This window comes from Phalacrocorax carbo, chromosome 4 (assembly GCF_963921805.1).
Source record: "Phalacrocorax carbo chromosome 4, bPhaCar2.1, whole genome shotgun sequence".
NCBI classification, from domain to species: Eukaryota; Metazoa; Chordata; class Aves; order Suliformes; family Phalacrocoracidae; genus Phalacrocorax; species Phalacrocorax carbo.
The window spans coordinates 68,392,424-68,413,939 of record NC_087516.1 but is presented as its reverse complement, the minus strand read 5'-3'; the positions used below and the strand labels follow the sequence as shown (position 1 = coordinate 68,413,939).

Sequence of the window (21,516 nt, the reverse complement as noted above, 5' to 3'; positions counted from 1 at the left end):
AAATCCACGACAGAAACTGGGAAATTATGAGTGCACACCTTAGGAAGTAAACTCGAATCAAAGATGCTTAGAAACAGTACTGTAATGGCCACGAATGAGAAGTGTTAATGTCGCCATCTCCCTCTTTCCAGCCATTAATTTTGGGTGCTAGGATGCTAGGCTTAGGCACCTAAATATTGAACTAAATTTTGTACTACATAGTATGTTTCTGGGTTGTTTGTTTCTTTTAAATGGATACCAGACCTAGATGTGGCATTTGAAATTCTTAATCACAGTTAAGATTATTTGTAAATTACCTTCAGTGCCACAAAAGTTCAAACACCTGTTAAGGAATTGTTATTGTTCTTGTAGTAGAAAAGGTATTTTTGAGTATGCTTTGAACAGACGCCGTAGTAAATATAACAATGTAATTGGAACTTGCCTGTTTCCAGAAACTGACAGCCAAAGTTCAGGTGGAATTTGAGGGGAACACACTCTCATTAGCAATTTCATTTTCAGGTACAAAAGTGATCCTCTGCAGATCAAGTATTTTAAACAAACTCTCTCCTGAGCTTGCTCATCCTTTAAATCAAAGAATGGGGAATCCCAGACAGAGCTATAGAAAGACTAGAGGTTTGCATGTCTGATCGAAGAATGAGAGCACCTGGGTTCTTCACGTGACATCAGTAAAGGTTAAAAGGGTTGGAATGCGTTATCCTCAATTCTTCCCAGGGTGGCTGTAGGAAACTTATGCCAGGCATTTCTGCAAGAGTCTTAGTAAGGTGAACAGTGCACACCAGCATGTGGTGTATCTGTTAGCAATTTGTGTGTTGTAGAGGAGATGGAAGATGGTTCAAAACATCACTGCTGTTTTGATGGCCATACCTCTTGCTGTTTCTTCTAAGTTCCAGTTTATTTGATCTTCAAATCAAAACATAGTTTGTTTAAAAAAAAAAATATCATCTTGGAGAAGCCTGTGTATCGGTCAGTGATGAACAGCAGTAATGTATTCTCCCTGGACATGTTTTGGTTCAAACCTACTGACAGAGACTTGTTCAGCTCTGTGGCACTATTGTGAAGATGACTGTCATGTGGAGGTATGAAATCTGGACACTGGGCTTCAAGCTTCAAAGAAGAAAGGCTTTGGAGCTGGCAATGCAGAAGAATGTGTGAAGAAGGTGACTTAATAAGAAGTTGCAGGAGATCTCTGAGGACCAAAGGAGCGAGTATGTAATTTCACCTCGATGATGTGAAAAGGCAGGGCGTGTGGAGGAGTAGTAGAATGGAATAGGTGAGCTAAATGCTTTCTGTAATGGCTGTTTAAAGGAGGTTCAGCCACATGTCTGACTGAGAAGAAGGTGAAGGATGCAGAATGAACTGCTTTTAAGGGCTCCCATGGTCACTTGTCAGCAAGAAGAAAAATACAGCTTGCATTGCATGAGCAAATAAGATATTGTGGTACCCAGCTTTCTCCCGAGATCTACAGAGACTGTATAGTTAGTAATTAGACGTGGTTTAATTTTCGGTGAAGTGGAAGGAAAATGAGAATTGTTTTAGGGTTCAGAGTCAGTTTTAGGGTTTGGTCTGACGGCGTGTTCCTGGTGGGAAACAGTGATTGGAATGGGATGTTAGCATTTCCATGCTCTTGCATTCGAAGGGAAGGGTCCGTAGTTCTAATGAAGGTGCTTCATTTTGTGCTTCGAAGTGTTAGGCTTCTACTAAGATGCTGTTTCATTAGCATAAAATATTAACTCTCAAAGTGGCAGATATAATCTAGCGAGTTACTTATGGATTTATTTAATGACAGACTATTGAGGTATTTTCCTGTCCAGTAGCTTCATGTTTGTAAGAGGATTTAAAAGGTAATTTTCATGTTTGTTCTGCTTTTTAGCAGGCTTTTGAGTTCAAGAAAAGATTTATGAGGTGAATTTCTATGGCAAATAAATGTATACTCTCATAAATCCAGTAAAGTTTGACTGACTTAATGGTATGAAATATGAACAGAGAACATTTAAAATACTGCAGGAACAGGGCAGTAAAAGTGTGGTCTCTAAATTAATAGAGAAAAATGGAAGAGATATTAAAATGATTTCCGTTGAAATAACTAGTGCTTCTAACTCGATCTATTGTACTTTCTTTAGATTAGAACAGGCAAAAGAGGCTGAATCTAAAGATGCTTTGAAGGACTTAGTTAATTTGATAACTTCCTTAACAACATATGGTGTCAATGAATTAAAGCCAGCGGGTGTTACCACTGGAGTACCTTTCCTCCTACCTGGATTTGCGGTCCCACAGCCTGCAGGCAAAGGTGAGTCTGCTTCCTTTCTCCCTCTTTGTTTTTTTTTTTTAATGTAAACAACAAAATAGAAGCTGCGTACTACACAAATGATATGCAATTGAGTCTAGGTTTTTTTACTAAGATTGCATGTCAAATACTTAGTTCTGTTGGTCTCAAAGGTTGTATTTTGGGATTGGTACCCAAAGAAGAAAGTGTAGGGCTTTTGTCTTTGAGGACTTAAGGCTGAGTCAAACATCTCTCACTGCAAAGCTGACAGTTTCTGTGTGGACATTTTAAGAGATTATTGTAATGGAGAGATGCACTGATTTGATTTCTCGTGTTTTAAGCTGCTCTTACTAAACTGATGTGAAAGGCTGGTGTGATGGTTTGATGATTGCCCCCCCGGCCCAATTTGCTTTCTGTTAGCTTTTGTCAGCTTAGGCAAGTGTAACTTGCAAGCTGAAATCTGTTGTTTTGTCACCAGTGTTCCCAGAGTGGTGAAATCTGTGGTGTGCTTGCAACCACAGTCAATTATGATGTGGAGATAAGGTTGAGGAAGTCTGAGGGGGGGAAGGGTTTTCTAAAAATAACCTTATTTTTCATGTCCTGTGTACAAACATAAATTTCAGGTGGGTCTTGCGTGTATCTAAGAGTTGGGAATTTAACAGTGACCATGGAGCTAGTTTGTTACTTGGACTTTTTGTGGGATTTAATGCCAGGGTTACAAGAAGTTGTTCTGTGATAGGGTTACATTTGTAGATTTATAGGCTAATGGATTTACTTTCACTATTTCTCTTATATCTAGGTTCCTTGGACAATTACTTCCTCTCTTTGATATTGAGAGAGCTCATTGTTCATGGGACTTGTTTTCCCTTTGCACTAAATAGAGAAAGAAGGTGATTGTCACACTCAGAGCTTAAATTCTCCATGTTTTCATAATAATGTACTAATTTTTGCTTAAGGTAATCAGCTTTTCTGATACAATAGCATGAGAGAACCATGGCGTATTGCAATTTCCAAAGGAACTCGTTTATTTAAATTTCTGGTACTTGTCATGACATCTCTCAGTTCATTTTACCTGCTTTTCATTACATTGGCAAGTTGTCTTTTTATGAAGACCATATGAGCCCCTTTTCTTAATTGCTTTTATTTAAATCCTTTCGGTTCTTGAACTCTGAAGAACTGGTTAAGATCTAGTTTCTTCAGGGGTCCTTGTAATAATCAAAGATAATTTATTAATCAGCTTGATTGCCTGGAATAACTGTTGATACTAAATAAGAATATAAATAGTTGTATCTGTCACTACCTATGGTTCTGCCACATTTAAAGCTCTAAATCGTATTTTCAGTATTTTTCGTTGTAAAGAAAGCATGTGAAAAATGTCCTCTTAGAAACGGATGAGTGTGGCTTATAACGTAACATCAGTATTCTTCCAGTGTCTGAAGTTGTTCCGTGTTAGTTTTCAAGGAAGTTTCCTGTTGCTTTTTTAAGAAATACTGGCAGGGAGTGTGGTGAGGCTAGACATGGAGATAATTGAATTAATTAAATTGGGCAACTTAGTTTATGAAGAGAGTAGCATTCCACAGAGTATGTGTAGTAAATCAGGATTCTTTGTTTATGAAAGGGTTTTTAAACCAGGTTAGTGGTTTGCTTATAGTTTCTTTAAAAATAAGATTTTATTGTTAGAGCACCCTAAATGCTTTGTTTAGAGTGTTTTGAGTTGTCACTCTGATTTTTTGTTTGTTTTACCATTAGTTTTTTTCTGTATCATGGGATTTGTCCACTGTGACTTGTACTGTTTCTACAGAAGCTAAAAAAAATTGGCTTTGAGGCATCTTTTTAGTAGAATAAGGATAATATCTGCCCAAAGAAAATACTGGGGGCCACAGGGAGTACTCATAAATGATGCAGTCTTTGGCTAAATGAATGAGGTTTCATTCAGCCTGAAGTTACTTAAAAGAAGAAATTTGACTAAGCTTTTAAAGATGTGAGGTCTTTGTGTGCCAATATTATAGCTGCCTTACTCCTTACAACTCTTTTCCTTTGTTTTAATTTCCTAATTGTTAATAGTACCGGACCCTGCTAAATCTTTCTTGTTCCCAGGCCTGATTCCCAAAGCCAGCCCTGTGCCACCTTCTGATATGGGTATGGTCATTCATGCTAGTTTATCCGGACCTAAGCAAGAGGAGCTTCTCTTTGGAAGGAAGGCAACTGCCAGCCTTACACTTCCCTGTGGAGTTTCTCTACACATAGCTCTCTTCTTTTCGCAGGCGATTGCCGAAGAGTTGGAAGCAAGAGGATAATTTGGAGGCCATGCATGTTGTCTAGCTTTGAAACATGGCTGATGAGGATTTATCATTGCTTATTGCTCTGTTGAGGGAAGGGATACAGATGGCTGTTATTCTAAACTTAGCCTGCTGGATACTTGTAGAGGACAGAGTTGCATTCTGCATTATGGAATACAGAACATGTTACTGTTGCTGCAATGAGTTTTCTTATAGCCTGGGTAGATGACAGGCAGGCTTTGTTTTGTCTCTAAAACTGTATCCCATTGCATGCTTTAACAATAGGCCAGCTTACCTATTTTAAATAAATGATCTTTCATTTAGCTGCTTATGTAAACACTCTCAAAGATGAAGATGCTGTCTTAATGAACAGTAGACTGTAGGATTTGTAATGTAAGTGATCGTGCAGAGGCTTCTTTGGAGAGTCAGTTTTCATGGAAAATTTTTATTATATGTGACACATACTGTTGTTCATCCTTATTAAAATGCATGGATCATTATTAATAGCTGTACTCATTGTTTATGACAATTAATAACTTTCTCTTTCCTTTTTCCTCCCATCCCACTTTGTTTCCTGATTTAGGTCACAGTGTGAGGAATATTCAAGCATTTTCGGTCCTCCAGAATGCATTTTTGAGAGCAAAAACCAACTATCTAGCACAAATCATCCTTGATGCCATCATGAATGTTTATATGGCGGACAATGCAAACTACTTCATTTTGGAATCACAGCACACATTGTCTCAGTTTGCAGAGAAAATTCCTAAACTTCCTGAAGTGCAGACCAAATACTTTGAGATGCTGGAATTTGTTGTCTTCAGCTTGAATTACATACCCTGTAAAGAACTGATCAGTGTGAGCATCCTTTTAAAATCCAGCACTTCTTTTCAGTGTAGCATCATTGCCATGAAGACTCTTCTTAAGTTCACCCGTCATGACTACATTTTTAAAGATGTCTTCAGGGAAGTGGGACTTCTGGAGGTGATGGTAAATCTTCTTCATAAATATGCAGCCCTTCTGAAAGATCCCACTCAGGCATTGAATGATCAAGGTAGTGTGTGTTCTTCCATTTTACTAATACATGGGGTTTTTTGGCTGGGAATGGTGGAGGCTAGCACTTAAGAGGAGGAATGATAGAGTCTGAACAAGGGCTGAGTTACGCTGGGGGCTGCTGTGCCATCTTAAAAGCTCATTGGAATTGCATCTCTTAACATCCTGCAAGAAGCTCGAGGGAAGCTTTAATGAAAGGTGCTGTATGAATGCAAAATAGCAGGAGTTCATATTTTCCTTTTTCAATGTTTTTTTTTTTTATGTATTGCTTTAATATTTCTTACATGAAAAGAACAAGTGAAGGAGCAATACACAAAAAGGTACACGGGCATTTCATTGTGTTTAGCCTCAGCTTTGAAAGGTATATGCACATATACGAGCTCTTAATAGGAATACATTTTGTTTGCAGACTTATTAATAACTTGGGTCTACATTTTTCTGAAGTGTTAAAAAAACCAAAAATTTGGAAAAGTAGTTATCTTCAGAGTCGAACATCTCAGAGATAAGCTACATGGCAGTGCATGCTTCTCAGGCTAAGCAGCTAAGTGCCATATGTGCGTACATACACACATATAGAGATACTTCCCCCCCCCCATTCCTTATTCAAACTACAATTGAGTTAGTGTGCACCAATGACACTTATTTTTTAATCATAATTGTGGGACGTTTCACCTGGGTTTATTGTCTAAAGCTTTGTTAGTGACCAGTAGCAGTTGATTAGAGTTAGAAAGCTTTGCTGCCAGCAACTCCATTGAAAAACACATCAGTTCTCACATTCTTGTGTGTAAATGGACCAAGCTGTCATCTGATTAGGGTGCTACCTGGGTGAACATGCCCTTCTGTTGTGGCTTGCTTGTTATTGGAATGATGCAAAACCCACGTTGTTTTCTGGAGTGTTACTCTGTGTTTAAGATGCCACTTACAGGTGTTGGTTCATCTGTTTCACTTGTTGAATCATCAGCACATTTGATGTAATTATGTGAATGTAGTTTTGTGCTTTTTTGTGGAATTTCTGAATACTGAACAAGAATAGGTCCTGTTAGTCTTCAACTATGGTATGGTTTTGTGGCTTCAAGAAACGAAAGTTGGGGATATGAAACTACACGTACATCTGCAGTGTCAGCCACTGAGCTTACGGTGCTCAAAAGCTTCTGTTTAAATTCTTGCCTTTATAAATTAACTTTTCCGATGATTCACAGTTAAGCTTTCCCAGGAACTCATGTGTAGACTAAATCTTAATTTGCCTTGGAATATGGTTAGGTTGCATGTTCTCTGGAGAATCAAAGAAAATAAAAGTGTTGGCGGAGAGTACCAAGAAGCATCTTGGAAAAGAGTGATTTTTACTATGACTTTTGCTTCTGAAATTATTTTTTTTTTAGGGGATTCAAGACACAGTTCATTTGAGGACCAAAAGCAGCTGGCTTTGTTGGTTATGGAGACCTTGACAGTATTACTACAAGGTTCAAACACAAATGCAGGTAAGTATAGAGACCGCTGTCAAAATATTTATTAAAAAGTAACTCAGAAAATCATGCCTGAAAGCGAAGTAGCCTTGACTTTCTGTCTTCAGGCAAGTAATCAAACACACTGAAACACATTTTTTATCTTGCCAAGTCTTTCCAAAACAAAGAAAAGACAGCATAAACTAGAGTGCATAAAATAAAGGAGTACAAGATAGTGTTTTTTTTTAATCTTGAGTTTCTTTGCTGTCATTTACCTGAAGGCAACCACCACACCCCATCACTCTCCAACAATGATGTAGTAATTTGTAGTAGGGCTTGTAACACAGGCTGTACACTGGAAAATGTAAGCATCTAATTAGACACATAGTTTGCTGTTGACAGTGTCATGTCTACTTAAAGGTGATTAAAAATGCTTGTAGTGTAAGATGGCTTTTAATTTTTAACAGCATATTCCCAGTCAGTATGTACAAATAGGGCTCTTATGAGTGTCCTTGTCTAAATCAGGCAGGTTTATATTATACTTCATTAGCCAAGACTTAGTGACTTCAAAATAGACAGTATGTGTATCTCATATTAGTAAAAGCTGTCTCTGAAAGCTTGAAATAACAGTTAGAGAAAGAGTAATAGTTGGTTTTAAACCATTTTTGTCTATTCTATTAGATGAAGAAGAAAATGAGCAGGTAGGGGGGAAACAGACACCACCTCAAGAAATCAGGAAGTTCCTGGCCTTGGAGGCCATGAAACATTCTATTTCAGCAGTTGGGTTTTTTTTTCCTTTTTCTCAATTCTGGCTGGTGTTTTCTCACTTCTGGTTTTGTTTTTGTTTTCATTTAAGTAGGAGAAACTACAATCTGCGACAAATGCTTAAGAATGAAATCCTGAAAATTGTCCAGGTTTGTTTACAGCTCAGTGTTAAAACATTAGCTCCTGGGCTAATGGTGTAAAGCTTGTAACTTAGGGTGTTTTCTGCTTTTGCCTGGGCAAATTTTTTTTATTTAAATTTAGGCCCAGTGTTGGAGTAACCTCCAGTGTTGTCTGTGCCATTTCACTGTTGCACCTGTTTTCAAGTTCTCACTGTTTTCAAGTTCTGTTGCATTTCAGCTTGTGGCTTCAAACTACTTTAAAAAATGGGTTTTGAATTCCTCCCACTGAGCATTTACAACATCTGCCAGCTTGGCTTTGTCCACGTACTTGATAAGTAAGTTCTTCATTCCATCAGGAAAGGCATTATTCACAGCACTCAAGATAAACCCCAGTGGCATGTCCTTTGTCAGAACAGAAAGGCATTGCAGCGAAGCAGAGGTTACTCCAAGCTGATGTTTCAATTAGCTATGCGTTCAGGCTGTCATGATCATGTTTAGACCATTTTGTCAAGTTGCTCACAAGAAAGCTGTGGATGACATTGCCAGAAGCTTTGCTGAAGTTGAGATGTGTCTCCTTTGCCACTTCCCTTTTGTCCACCGAGCTACCTCTCCTGCCAGTGGAAAGGGGTGGGGGGGGAGAAATAATCTTTGATTTACTAAATCTGTTCAATGATGAACCAAGAAGCTAGTGAATAAGGCTGAAATAAGGAGGGTTTAGAGAGGAATTGGTGTATATTACAGATTAATTGCATTAATCAATTACACATTTGTACATCTATCACTCAGCTTTGGTTTTGCTGTGTAAGAAAAGGCAGAATTAGGAACGAGTCAGAAAGGAGTGGCACAAAGGTTCATGTGGGGGCTTCCATATAAGGAGAAATTGGGGGGGGGGGGAACCCAAAACAAAGAAACCCTTAGGATTGTTTGATTTCTAAGGATGAATGAGAGGAGTTGGTGTAAGTGTTCAATGATAACATCTCTGAAGGACTAGAACTGCCTTGTATTTTAGAAGTGGCAGGTCTTGGTTCACAGGACTGGACTACATATACCTGTGTGGCATCAGGGTCTGTGGTACTGGAGCCGTGCTCCTCTGAGGTATGGATTATGTCCATGGTAGCCTCTGCCTGACTTGTGACAAATCCTTGGCTGCTGTTAAACACCGTTCCTGACCTCACCGGGGAAGATTGAAGCAGCCATCGGTACCTCATTATTATATCTCGGTAATGAGTTAATCTCTGAGTATCAACCAGAGAAACAACAGAGGGTAGCATAAAATGCATCAGGGCTGTGGAATGGTGCTACAGACGATGTTCCTGAGGACCCCTGGAGAATTCAAGGGCCTCATTTCATCAGTAGCTCTCCATGTTCAGGAATATGACAGAGCTGCACAGGATGAGTTAAGAAACCATTTCTCAAAGAAGTTGTGGTTGCTGTGTGTGCAGCATGACTGGGATGTGAGCTCAGAGGCTAGCAGAAGGTTTAGGTCATCACAGAGAGGCATAAATAGGCACTATGCAGCCTCGCACTGTGCTTCATACCACACTCAAAGCTTGGTTTCTGATCTCAAACTGTATCTCTGATAAGGTTTCCCGAATATTGCGTAACTGATAACCAAATTTCAAACGTGAAATTTGTGTGTCCAGACCCAGACAGGTTCACTGGATAGTCAAGAATCTAGACCGAGAGTGGGAGAAGTATAAAATGTTACCTCAGTCTCTGTGAAAACAAGAGACCTGACCACTGAGGAGATATGCTTTGCCTGTAAAAGGATGCAAACAACTTTTAACCGTCTCAGGGTCTGAGGCCTCTCCTTTTTGCCTTGTCCAAGTCCGTATCTCATCCAAAGACCATCAGAGAAAGCAGGAGGCAGGAAATCAGGAATGGATAGTGGGACTAAGGTTTGTATATGTACATTAGAGGGAATAAACATTGTCCTGACTAGCTTGTTAATCCTGAACTTTGTCATTTCAACTGCTCTTTCAGTTTATGGCCACAAGGAAGATGATTTCTTCTGATGCAGTAATGCGACATTGATCCATTTTCCTACTCTGTTTTCGTCTTCAGTAATTAATATAGGGCAGTACTCTAGTGCTGGAAGTGTACTAAACACACATTATATGTGCCATATATATTCTGGTTTGTTTCTTATAATGTTTTCAGAATCAGTTTTCATTCAGTTTTCAGTTAATATTGCTCTATGTGTTGTTCTGGGTATCCAGTAAGCTTGAGAACCATTATTTGACTTAAGCTTTATCTGTACAGAGATAGGTCTTGCCATAAGAAAACTTCTGCACAATCTTACAAATCTGGTGGCTAGACTGAACCACTTCTCAACCAGTGCTCCTAGTCTGCATGTCTTGTTCAGAAGCAGCCTAGTCATGTTTTTGGCAATGAACTAAATGTAATATAAACACTATCCCTAACCAAAACAGCATATAGTCTTCACTAAAGACGGAGGGTTTGCTATATTTTCTTCTTTGTTTCATCCTGTGACTCTTTGAGCTCAAACATGAAAAGCATAACTACTGTTGGAGTAACATTGTTATTGAGTAAATCTTAGAACTGACCTGCATCCTTGTACTCCACACCTTTAGTGAAAAATACTGTCAAAAGAATATAATTCAAGTTCTGTTATTTATTGTGGTAGGAGAGGAAAAATAGTAAAGTCATTAAACATCTATAGGGCTAAACCCCTGCCATTCAATCTGTAAAAATGAAAATAAGCACTTTCTATGTTTTGTTGTCTTTATTCGTTACTGATTATATTTTTCATACTCCTTATGTGCTTATCCCCACCCTCCCCCTTTCTGAGTAGGTATTTTCAGGGAATTTGGTGGTGCAAGATGTGTACACAACATAGTAAAGTATCCCCAGTGCCGACAGCATGCCCTGATGATCATCCAGCAGTTGGTATTATCACCTAGTGGAGAAGATGATATGGGCACTTTGTTGGGACTGATGCACTCGGCTCCACCTACGGAACTGCAGCTGAAAACGGACATCTTAAGGGTAAATGAAATCCTGCTCAGGAGCCTTGCTCCTAAGCCACTTTCTTAAAAAAGAAGATGCTGAGAGGGGATTGGTTTGGATGGATGATATTTAGCTACTGAATGTAGATTGTCTCTGCACTTGAAATGCATACCTTCGATGCGTGGTTTTTATTTTCCTCCATCTGTCTGTGGCAGGTTTCAGGATCGGAGACTGAGGCTAGCAAGCGTGTGTTTTTAGCACCATCACTTGTAATCAGCCTCAGTGGATAAGAAATGAGGCTCTACAGTTATTTTTCTCTTCCCTGGTAGAGTATTATTCAGTTAAAAATAATGAGAATTAATGGGGGGGAAAAAGCAAGCATCTAACACATAAGTTTACTTTCAGCACTGGCTTGCATTTTCCTGTGGTAGACCTACTTTATTTTACCATTTTGTTAGTTATAAATGCTGAATTATTTAATATAAATGTAAATCATAGTGACCATAGTAGAAGATAAAGCTGAAGAACTTGCTTTAGCAAAATAGCGGAAAGGTAGGAATGTAAGGCTGCGAGTGGAGGAGGAAGAGAGAAGAGTCTCATCTGTTCTCTATCATATTAGGTTTTTGGCTGCCAATCTAGATCCACAGTTTCTTCTCAGAATAGCTAATGTTATTTTTGCAAATTGACATAATACTGTTATTTTAGGGTAGAAAAGCTGAGGCAAGTAGTAGTAAGTAAATTATTCTTCTCAGAGAAAACTCTGAGACATCTAGGTTCGTCTCTGTTAAAAGGAACTGTAATATTTCTCTGGCAGATCAGCAGCTTCATATTATTCCAAAAGACAGAAAGGAAAGCTAGTCAATCAGTCAAATGATTCATTTGACGCATTTTGTCTATCAAGGTCTTCTGATGTTTTTGAGCACGTCACATTCACAATACTTAAGGGGAGAGAAATGATATTGCGGTTCCCCAAGGTGTTTAACATCCAGAGTCAGAGTGTCTGTTCTTCTTCTGGCCTGTTGTATTTGTCTTACGTTGGTGCTGTTTTCAGAAGTTTTGGTTATGGAACTGACAGCCAGATTGGTGCAGTGATATGTTCCTTTAAAGAAATGACAGTCTAACTATTTCACTACCCATCTTATGAGTATTTAAAAAAAAAAAAAAAGGCATGATTCTAAATAAGTAATCTCTTGGTCATGAAAGATTCCTTTTGTTGCCCTAGCCTATTTTTGTGATCAGTAACCTTCTTCTGTTATTTGTGATGCTTCATGTAGATAAACTTTTATATTCCATATTCATGTGTGGATCAAGCTTACCATGACAGCTGGTTTTTTTGTTTGTTTTTGGTTGGGTGGATGGGCTTCCCCACCCCCTGATTTCAGAGTAATGAGTATTATTATCTAGTACCCAGACTCATGTAGTTTCCGCTGTTTATACTGTAGCTTTATATTCAGCAAGTAAGGTTTTATCTATTTGTGTGTGTGTCTCTCTCAGGTTTATTTTTGAACAGCAACTTTAAAAATCAAGTTTCACTCAATTCAGAGATTTATGGATTTCTTTGTAGTGGAAGCCTAAACTAAGTTGGTTTTTTGGCTAATTCTTTGCTGCTGTCGTTATCTTTGAATGCTGTTGTGGCTTTGTAGCTGCCAGGTGCTTATGTATTATAGATTTCTGGGAGACCTGTGTTAGGATGCTTTAAGGTTTAGATTTCTCATTGCCACAGGCAATCATTTGCCCACTCTCATTGGAAACTGTTTAACTATGATGGCAGAGTAGATTCCTTTCTAATAGCTATATTCTCTACCGTAATACCTGGGGATTTTGGGTTCCATTCTGTGCTTGGTCAAGTCTTTTCTGTTGGCAGGTTCATCCATCTCCTTAACTCCTGACTTCTAAATTAGGGCAATGCTTTACTTTTTATTTTGTAAGCTCTTGAGGATGGGGATTCTTGTAGTACAAAGGTGATCTTTGGAAATTTCAGGCATTACCAGCTTCTGGCAAATGACATGAGGGTTTTGCCAGTATATCAAACAAAAATGGTCCTACCTTTTTTCAAGCTGTTTGTAATGCTGCTGCTTTTTTTCTTCGTTTTGATTGTTTGTTTTGTCCATAGGCCCTACTCTCGGTGCTGAGAGAAAGTCACCGCACAAGAACTGTTTTTAGGAAAGTTGGTGGATTTGTGTATGTCACATCTTTACTCGTTGCTATGGAAAGATCTTTGTGCTCGCCGCCTAAGAATGGCTGGGAGAAAGTAAACCAGAATCAAGTGTTTGAACTGCTTCACACTGTGTTCTGCACATTGACTGCAGCAATGCGCTATGAGCCAGCCAACTCTCATTTCTTCAAAACAGAGATCCAGTATGAAAAACTGGCAGATGCTGTTCGATTACTTGGCTGTTTCTCAGACTTGAGAAAAATAAGTCCCTTGAATGTCTTCCCTTCGAATACACAACTATTTCAAAGACTTTTGGAGGATGACCTAATATCCCTGGATTCTGTGTCACCTACACTAAGACATTGCAGCAAACTTTTTATTTACCTCTACAGGGTAGCGACAGATTCATTTGACAGGTATGAACTTTTTCTTTTCCCATTTTTTTTCTTTTCCTAACCCCCCGCCCCCACCCCAGTGTTAACCAGAATAGTTTTCTTCAGATGTATTCATTACAAGCTTTTGTGTTTCCTTTTTAATTTATTTCTTTGTTCCTTCAATCCAGTGAGAGGAATATAAGGTGTCAACATCTGACCAAATATTGCCTTAGCTTGCTGGTGTTCTCCAGGGTACGCAGCATTCTCTCTTCTGTTGAATGTTTTTGTTATGGCAGCAATTAAGACAGAGGTGTAAGTTTATGGTTATATTTAATGTGTTGGAGCAACCTGCTGTTTGATAGGTAGACTGTCTGGTTGCTTTATCATACAGAACTACTAGACTTTTGTGCTTTTATTAAGTCAAATGAAAAATTGGTTGTTGAACATCACACCTTAAATTCATGTTTCCCTTGATGCAGGACTAAGTAATTAGATAATATCATGATGATTTTAGAATCATTTAGATGGGAAGAGACCTTTGAGATCATCGAGTCCAACCGTTAACCAAACGCTGGCGAGTCCACCGTTACACCATGAACCTAAGTGTCACGTCTACAAGTCTTTTAAAGACCTCCAGGGATGGCGACTCAACCACTTCCCTGGGCAGCCTGTACAAATGTTTGACAACCCTTTTGGTGAAGAAGTTTTTCCTAATATCCAACCTAAACTTCTCCTGGCGCAGCTTGAGGCCATTTCCTCTCATCCTATTGCTTGTTACTTGGGAGAAGAGACCAATACCCAGCTTGTACCCCCATCCTTTCAGGTAGTTGTAGAGAGTGATAAGGTCTCCCCTGAGCCTCCTTTTCTCCAGATTAAACACATCTAGACTAGATATCTTGTTTTAGATGGATTGTCATGTTCTTTAAAGTTCTAGCTAGTCTGTAAATTATTGTTTTGTAAATTCAACTGGGAGACACTCCCAAAGTTAAACAACTAGGATTTAAATTAAATTATACTTGAGATTTCAAGTTAATTCAAAATTACAACAAAACTTATTAAAGGATGTGTTGAAGACAGACTTGTCTGAACGTAGTTGTCACCTGTAATTTAAGGTACAAAAAAAGTGAAACACAGACCTAAGCTTTGTGTCTGGGACTTTGGAGCTGCTGCACCCCAGTTATTTAATGCATATGACCCTACTTTTCTAAGACAGGCCACCTAGTTGGTCAAATACAGGGTCTGGTTTTCCAGTTGTTGAAGGTGTGACAGTGTATGTTGAGATATTAATAGAGCTACCAGTTGGTCAGGCTTTCTTAAACTAGGTGACTAGTAAAGTACAAACTTCATGGTTTTGTGATTGAAAATTTTGCCTCCAAAGCAGCAAGTCTTAATGCTTTTCTCTTGTTTAAAAAACAACAAAACCAAAAAACCCAAAAGCCAGTTACTGAAATCAGTTTACTTGATCTCATTTTAAAGTATTAAACCATTCAGCTAGGGGGAGGAAAATGTGTGTTAAGAATGTGTTGCACATACTGTAGAAGTTATAACACTGGCTAAGAGTCAAGTATGAGGAATCAGTGGGGTAAGTAAATCCTGTGGTGGTGTTGCATAAGCTACCTCATTAAGTTGTCATCTTCAGTGACTGCATTCTCCTTTCTTTCTTAAATTTTCTGGTCATCATTCTTTGTAAAGTGTATGTTGATTTTATTTCTCACCTGTGTTGGTTATACTTAATCTGCACAGGCTTTACTTTCTCCTCTCAATTTCTGCTGCTTAACATTGAAAGATGTCTGGTTTGCTAGCATGTCATATCAATAAACTTCTGCAGAGTAATGAACAAACACTGCATAGTCATGCCCTAAAAAAAGTATATGCTTTGCATGTCCACATGTTTACCTGATGCGTGTCATTTAGCAGTGTCCTTTGTTGTCCGTCTTGTTTCTGAAGAATGAATCCTAGTAATGATTTTATCGGTGCTTTTGTAAAACTAACAAGCTTACGGCCTCTGATTTCTTCTCTAACCTCTCTGTCCTACCCCTGTCTGTTTTGTCTGTAGTCGTGCAGAACAGATCCCTCCTTGCCTGACAAATGAGACTTCTCTCCCCTCTCCCTGGGGTACACCAGCTTTGTCCAGGAAAAGGTACCGACACTTTAAAGAGAAGTTGATCTCACTTCTGATTTCTCTCTCACTGTTGTGTTTCTTAGTTCTTGGGATTTTTTTCTCTCAAGTTGCTATTTTTTTGAGGTGTGCATTTTCATTTGTGTGTTTACTGGATAAAATAAATGTAAAGGCATGTTTCATAGTGAAACCTAGGTGGTGATGCTAATGTATGAGATTAGACGTATCTCCAAACTCCTGAGGCACTTAAAGTGAAGTTCATGATTGAAAACCAAGTAAGGCCTAGTACAAGAAATGATCTAAGGGAGGTGTAAATGACACTCTCAGGAGCAGTTCAAAGAAGTTCAGCCTACGCTAGTAGATCAATTAATACAGCAGGATTTCTTTGTTCTTGACTGATTTTTCAAGGAAAGATACTTCCAGTAGGAAGGTGGATGGCTTGTTAAGGTACTCATTTGTTAGTAACTGCACAGAATAAAAAAATAAAGAATGAACCTGTCAATACTTGACTACCAAATGATGTAGAGGCATGCTAAATTAAAAGGTTTGGAAAGAAAGAAAGAACAGCACAATTCAGAAATCCTAGCACCTGCTCCACCCCCCCCACCCCACACAAGCTACTGTCTTTTCTTTTGCATCTTAGTGTCTGGTAGATTTTTTATTTTTTTTAAGAAAAAATAAAGTTTACTGATTCAACAACAGTGTGACTTAGAGACCTGTGCAAATGATGAAAAGGAGGTTTTATTCCTGGAGTCCCCAGAGAAAGGGGGTTCCCTCTGAAGATGCAGGTTTGGGAGAGATTTGCTTTTGAAGGCTAAGAAGACATTTGAAAGACAGTGTGTTATCTGAGGTGCAAGTGCTATGTGTGGAAAATATGGTCATTCTTGCTTGGTGTTTGGCTTAAAATATGCCATCAATGTTCATGTTTGGTATGTAAAATATTTTGCAAAGGGAAATGACCAAAGCTGTTTTTGGAAACTGCTTTGAAAGGAGATGTTTGTACTCGGGAAGGTTAGTAAAGAGAAGCCTCCTTCTGTCTTGCTGAGTGATGTTACCCAAGTCATACCTGGGTATTCTGCAGGGTCTGGCTTGGACAAGGCCACTTTCCCGATAATCCAGAACCTCTTAGACTGTCATTTCCTTTGTTTACTAAGACTGAGGCATCTAGGAACAAATGTAGCAGTTGCTGTTCACAGAGAGAAACCTTAGCTGCCAAACTCCTTTCCTTCTCATTTACTCTGAAGAAACTTGAAAGAAACCAGCATTTCTTGTAGAGGCTTTTTACAGCTTTGGCCCAGATATTAACCTCTAGCATTACGGTTTGCCCTTTCTGGTACTACATCTTGCTGTTCTCCCAGGTGTAACTGGCATTGCTGCTCAGGTCCACTGAACTACTCAAATGCACAGGTATGTGAAGGCTTGCAGCAGAACACATGCAATGCCTGCCAAACAGGAGCCGATTCCAGGCTGTAATGAATAAAAGAGTTGACACAGGCTGGTAATTAAAAAATAAATATATATAAAAACATACATATCAATAGATGTGTCAGGCTTCCTTTGTTTGGTTTTTCTGTAGCACTGAACATGCAAGCAGTTATTTGAAAACTGCGTAGTGTAAGGCAAGTTAAAGATTGGAGAGTTTAAAAAGTCAGTATCCCTGTGGGGTGCTTTGGGCAATTCAGGTAAGCACCAATATAATAACATGGATACTTGGACTTTGGGTGATAACAAGTTGTGTAAGACTCAAAGCAGATGTGGACAGAAGGAATTATCATGCTGGCCTTGAGTGACTTTTCAGATCCTTTTTGTAGAAGCATGTTTGCCAGTAAAAAAATAGACAGGGCTGGGCTTTTCAAAAAGTCTGTTTGAGCAGCTGTCTGCTTTCTCACGGCTGTTCAGCATCGTGTTTGTCACTCCTAGTGAATTCGGTGCCAGTAGTTTGGATCTTCCTACTTTCAAAAATAAGCAACTTGGGGTTTGTAGTCCAATGTTATTTGATTTTCTTTTTTTTTTTCCTTTCTCTTAAATGTCAGATATGGTCAGATTCCGCTGAAGTTGACTCTTCTGAGAAGTGTTTGCTTTTCTCTTATTGTTTTCTGTCTCCTTTACTTTGCCTCCCCAAGATCTCCCTTGCTGCTGTGGCCTGGTTTTCTGCCTTTTGACTCATAAGACAGGTGCCTGAGGGAGAGCCCTGTGTTGTTTGGCTAAAAGAGCAAGCAGACACTGTGCACACAAATAATTCTTATAAACAAAAATTGTACAATACTGGTTTTGATGCACACAGTCTAGACAGTTCTGGATACATAGATAAGATAATATTCTCTCTGACATGTCTGCCACTTACCAAAGCTGTGTTTCCCTGAGGAATGGTGCCCTCCAAGTGTTATCCTTTATGTAAACAGAGTAGGTAGGTAGGACTCCGTCAGCACATGCAGTTGGGATGGCAGTACACAGCTCTTTTCGTCCTCCCTGTTACCTGGAGTGCATTGTTGCCAGTTGTTTGATTGTTGTAAATTTTGGCAGAAAAAAACCTTATCCTGACAGGGCATTTTCTCTCTCTCTCTCTCTCTCTCTCTCTCTCTCTCTCTCTCTCTCTCTCTCTCTCTCTCTCTCTCTCTCTCTCTCTCTCTCTCTCTCTCTCTCTCTCTCTCTCTCTCTCTCTCTCTCTCTCTCTCTCTCTCTCTCTCTCTCTCTCTCTCTCTCTCTCTCTCTCTCTCTCTCTCTCTCTCTTCTCTCTTTTCTGGCGGGGGGGGGGGGGGGGGGGGGGGGGGGGGAATTTGAGGAGAGGATTCTTCAGGCCTGGCAGGGTGAAGTAGAAAGTAAAATGTATCTTTGACTTTAAAATGCTTTTAGCCATTGTTTCTTACAAAGTTTGGATGGTGAACACTCTTGGGGAATGATATACAGAGGGTTTATGATAAATTTTGCTTATTTCTTTCAATATGAAATGGTTTTATAATTCTCATCAAGAGTTGTTACTTAATTGTATAATTTAGGTTTGAATTTTTCCTTCAGTTGTATTTTTGTTAAATTAGTAGAACTATGTGTCATCCTCAGTACACCGCATTTTTCCATTGTCCACTTCTTCTTTCTTCTCACTTAAAAGGATCATATTAAAAAATGTATAAGCATGGCTAAAATAATTTACTGAAGGTTCTGCACTGACCCATAAACCTGTAACATTCAATGAATACCTTTGCTAGGATTTCATAGGATCTATTTTCTTTTCCCTGCTTAGAGAAATATTTTTGAACTTTTTTGTGTTATTTTGATACAAGTACTCCTTATACAGAAAAAACAAAATATAGAAGATATTTTAAAATGATGTATAAAAAACATTTGAGGCCAGGATTGTGTGCTTGGTTATGAATCATACTGAGCAATGTTCAGGTTTTTATTGGGCTCTCCCTGTACTACTGTGTCGTAACCTCACAGTTTACCTAATGAGGTGAACATGATAGTGCAGATCAGGATGTTTACAAGTAAAATTTGTGCTTAAAAGTGGATGGAAGCTTGATCTTCAAGAATGTTTTGGGGAGTGGAATTTCAGTAGACTGAAGAGCATTCTTAAAGATAAATGGATCTTTAGTTTTTAAAACTGTATCCTGTAAAACTTGCATTGGAACACTCAAGGTGACGTTGGAAAGAGGTAACAGTTTTCCTCTTCAGATGAAGAGCAATGCTCTTAGGATGAATGAGAAACAATTGCCTGTGTTTCAATCTCTGCATTAAGACAGAGAAAAGGGTTGAGATAGCATCTTGCTATGATAGTATTAGCAGTTGTTCTGCTGTTCATAATTCCATTTAATTTTAAAACAGACAACCACGCCTTCCTCTACCAGCCAGGTATTTCAATCTGTGAGTCTGCTAGAGAAATTTAGGAAACTGATGGTTAGAAAGTTGTTAAAACACTAGAAAAATTGATTTGGGCAGATCATGTTTTTAGTGGTTGGTTACAATAGAATTGCCATGCTATTTTCACGTTTGATATGAGTATAGCATCAGTAATTTCATATTTCTTCAAAAACTCTATTTTTAAATGTGTTCTTGGATTTTTTTGATGCCAAGTTGTTGTCGATCTGTCATGAGCTTTTCAACAGTTGAAACATTTATCCAGCCCATTTTCCAGCCAGCAGAAGATGAATGTACTGTACTTCCTAGTGTCCTGCCTCAGGCTAAATAATCCATTGCTTTAGCCTTCCCCCACAAATGATGTTTCTTGCTGGGGTGCATGTGTGTTGAAAATGCAACCTTCAGATTATTAGGGACATAATTGTGCTTGCAGCCTTCCTCATCTCCCACCTACGTTCTGGTTTTCCCAGGAGAAAAGAGAAACTAGTTAGAGGTGCCTAACAGCTGAGCGCAGAGCAAGTCTCCGAGTGTTATTTCTGTTAGGGTTAGGGGTTAGATAAATCTCTGGCACTGAGAACAGGAGAGAGGAAATGCCTCTTTCAACTGATTTGGTAGAAGAGACATGTTTTTAGCTGGATTAATTTCTTGTAAAACAGCAGGCAATATTTGATATTCAAGAAAAACTTACATAGAGTTTGTTTTCTTTCTTCTTACAAATACACGTGTATGATAAATACTGTGGAGAATATGTGTGGGTTTTTTCTCTGTGTTGTTTTTTTTGGGGGGGGGGTGAGCATGAGCCTTTCAAGCTATCTTTTGCTTCTAAAGCATCATATTGAAAGCATGGGGCTCAGTAAGCTGCTCATGCTGTTTGTGTGTCCGAATCTTGTGCTGAAAGAACGGCATCAAGCTGATATGTTTCTCATTGAAACTCTCAGAGGTGTCTGCAGCTCTCAGCTCAAGTGGTTGCTTCTAAGTCAGTGTGTCAAAGCCTCGTTTCGCTGGATCCAGACTAAAGCAGCTTAATGTAAAACGAAGTTGCTGTAGCAGTCATGGAAATACTGAGAGCATATTGGACTGCTGGCACAAGTGTACAGTTGAGACCAACTTTCTGTTCCTGTAGGCTAGTTAGAGATTGCTAGGAGGTTTGTGATAGTGTGTTTTATAATCAGTTGTTGATGAAAAGCAAATGTGGAGAAATGTATTCAAAGCTAAATTCGTCCCCCAGAACAGGAGCAGTGGTAGCTTGTGTGCTGCTGTCCCTGCGTGCTGCCACCACAACTAGAATGAAAAGAGGGAGGTGATAAAGGCAGCCTTTAAGTTCTTCAAACTGTGTAGCACGTGAGGGAAGAGACTTCTGAGTTCAAGTGTAATTGAGAAATTCAGATCCTTCCAGATTGTCTTTGGGGAAACATGTCCAACAGGTCTGAGAAGAGGAAAGCACTTGGTCTGTCAAACTGCGGGAAGAGAGGGGAGTAACATCTATAGGCTAATTCAACCTTACAGCCGCTTGAAAAATGCAAAGATCATAATAGATGGGTGTTGTAACCGTGCGATATTTTTCTTCTGTCCTGCAGGCATGCATATTCTCTTTCGACACCTTCTGTTTGCCCTCAGAAAAACATAGCTGATGTGAAACTCCAAACAGGACCCACATCTGTGCAAAGCTCCGATGCAGTCATCATCCACCCTGGTGCTATGGTCGCAATGCTGGATCTTCTGGCCTCTGTTGGATCAGCTACACACCCAGAGGTAGGAGTAAAAAAAACCTGCTGTCTTTAAGCTTTGAGAGTGACTGGCAAAAAAAGGTTGGCTGTTGGAAACAGGAAAACCAATGATGTCCTGTCGTTTCATGCTGAGAAGCTAACACATTTCACAGACTATTTGAGTTGAATAACTGTGGTGACATACACATTTTCATTTTATAGGCTTTGTTTTGTTTGTCTCTTTTTCAAACTCCTGGCAACAATGTAAATTCAAAGAAATGTCTGAAGTGGCCATCAGATAAGCTTCCAAGCATGATAAATTCTTGTTTTCCCTGATGTGTCAGGTGTTAACTTGTAGTATGAGGAGGACATAGGATTGAATGTTATAGCTTTGTGTATATGTGCTGTTTGAAATAGCTGGA

General features: G+C 39.1%; 1 protein-coding gene across 8 annotated transcripts in view; it reads left to right on the top strand.

The window, feature by feature from the left end:
* WDFY3 (WD repeat and FYVE domain containing 3) overlaps positions 1 to 21,516 on the top strand; it is a 183,705-nt gene that overhangs the window by 81,645 nt on the left and 80,544 nt on the right. For 6 of the 8 annotated variants that reach the window (XM_064450331.1, XM_064450328.1, XM_064450329.1 and 3 more), the window contains 7 exons: positions 2,121 to 2,287; positions 5,126 to 5,593; positions 6,972 to 7,070; positions 10,734 to 10,927; positions 13,002 to 13,459; positions 15,474 to 15,557; positions 20,966 to 21,140. In XM_064450331.1, the coding sequence (XP_064306401.1) occupies positions 2,121 to 2,287; positions 5,126 to 5,593; positions 6,972 to 7,070; positions 10,734 to 10,927; positions 13,002 to 13,459; positions 15,474 to 15,557; positions 20,966 to 21,140 (1,645 nt within the window). Of the gene's footprint in view, positions 1 to 2,120; positions 2,288 to 5,125; positions 5,594 to 6,971; positions 7,071 to 8,833; positions 9,817 to 10,733; positions 10,928 to 13,001; positions 13,460 to 15,473; positions 15,558 to 20,965; positions 21,141 to 21,516 lie in introns of those variants that run through there. The other 2 variants (XM_064450330.1, XM_064450332.1) reach the window with 2 other exon arrangements.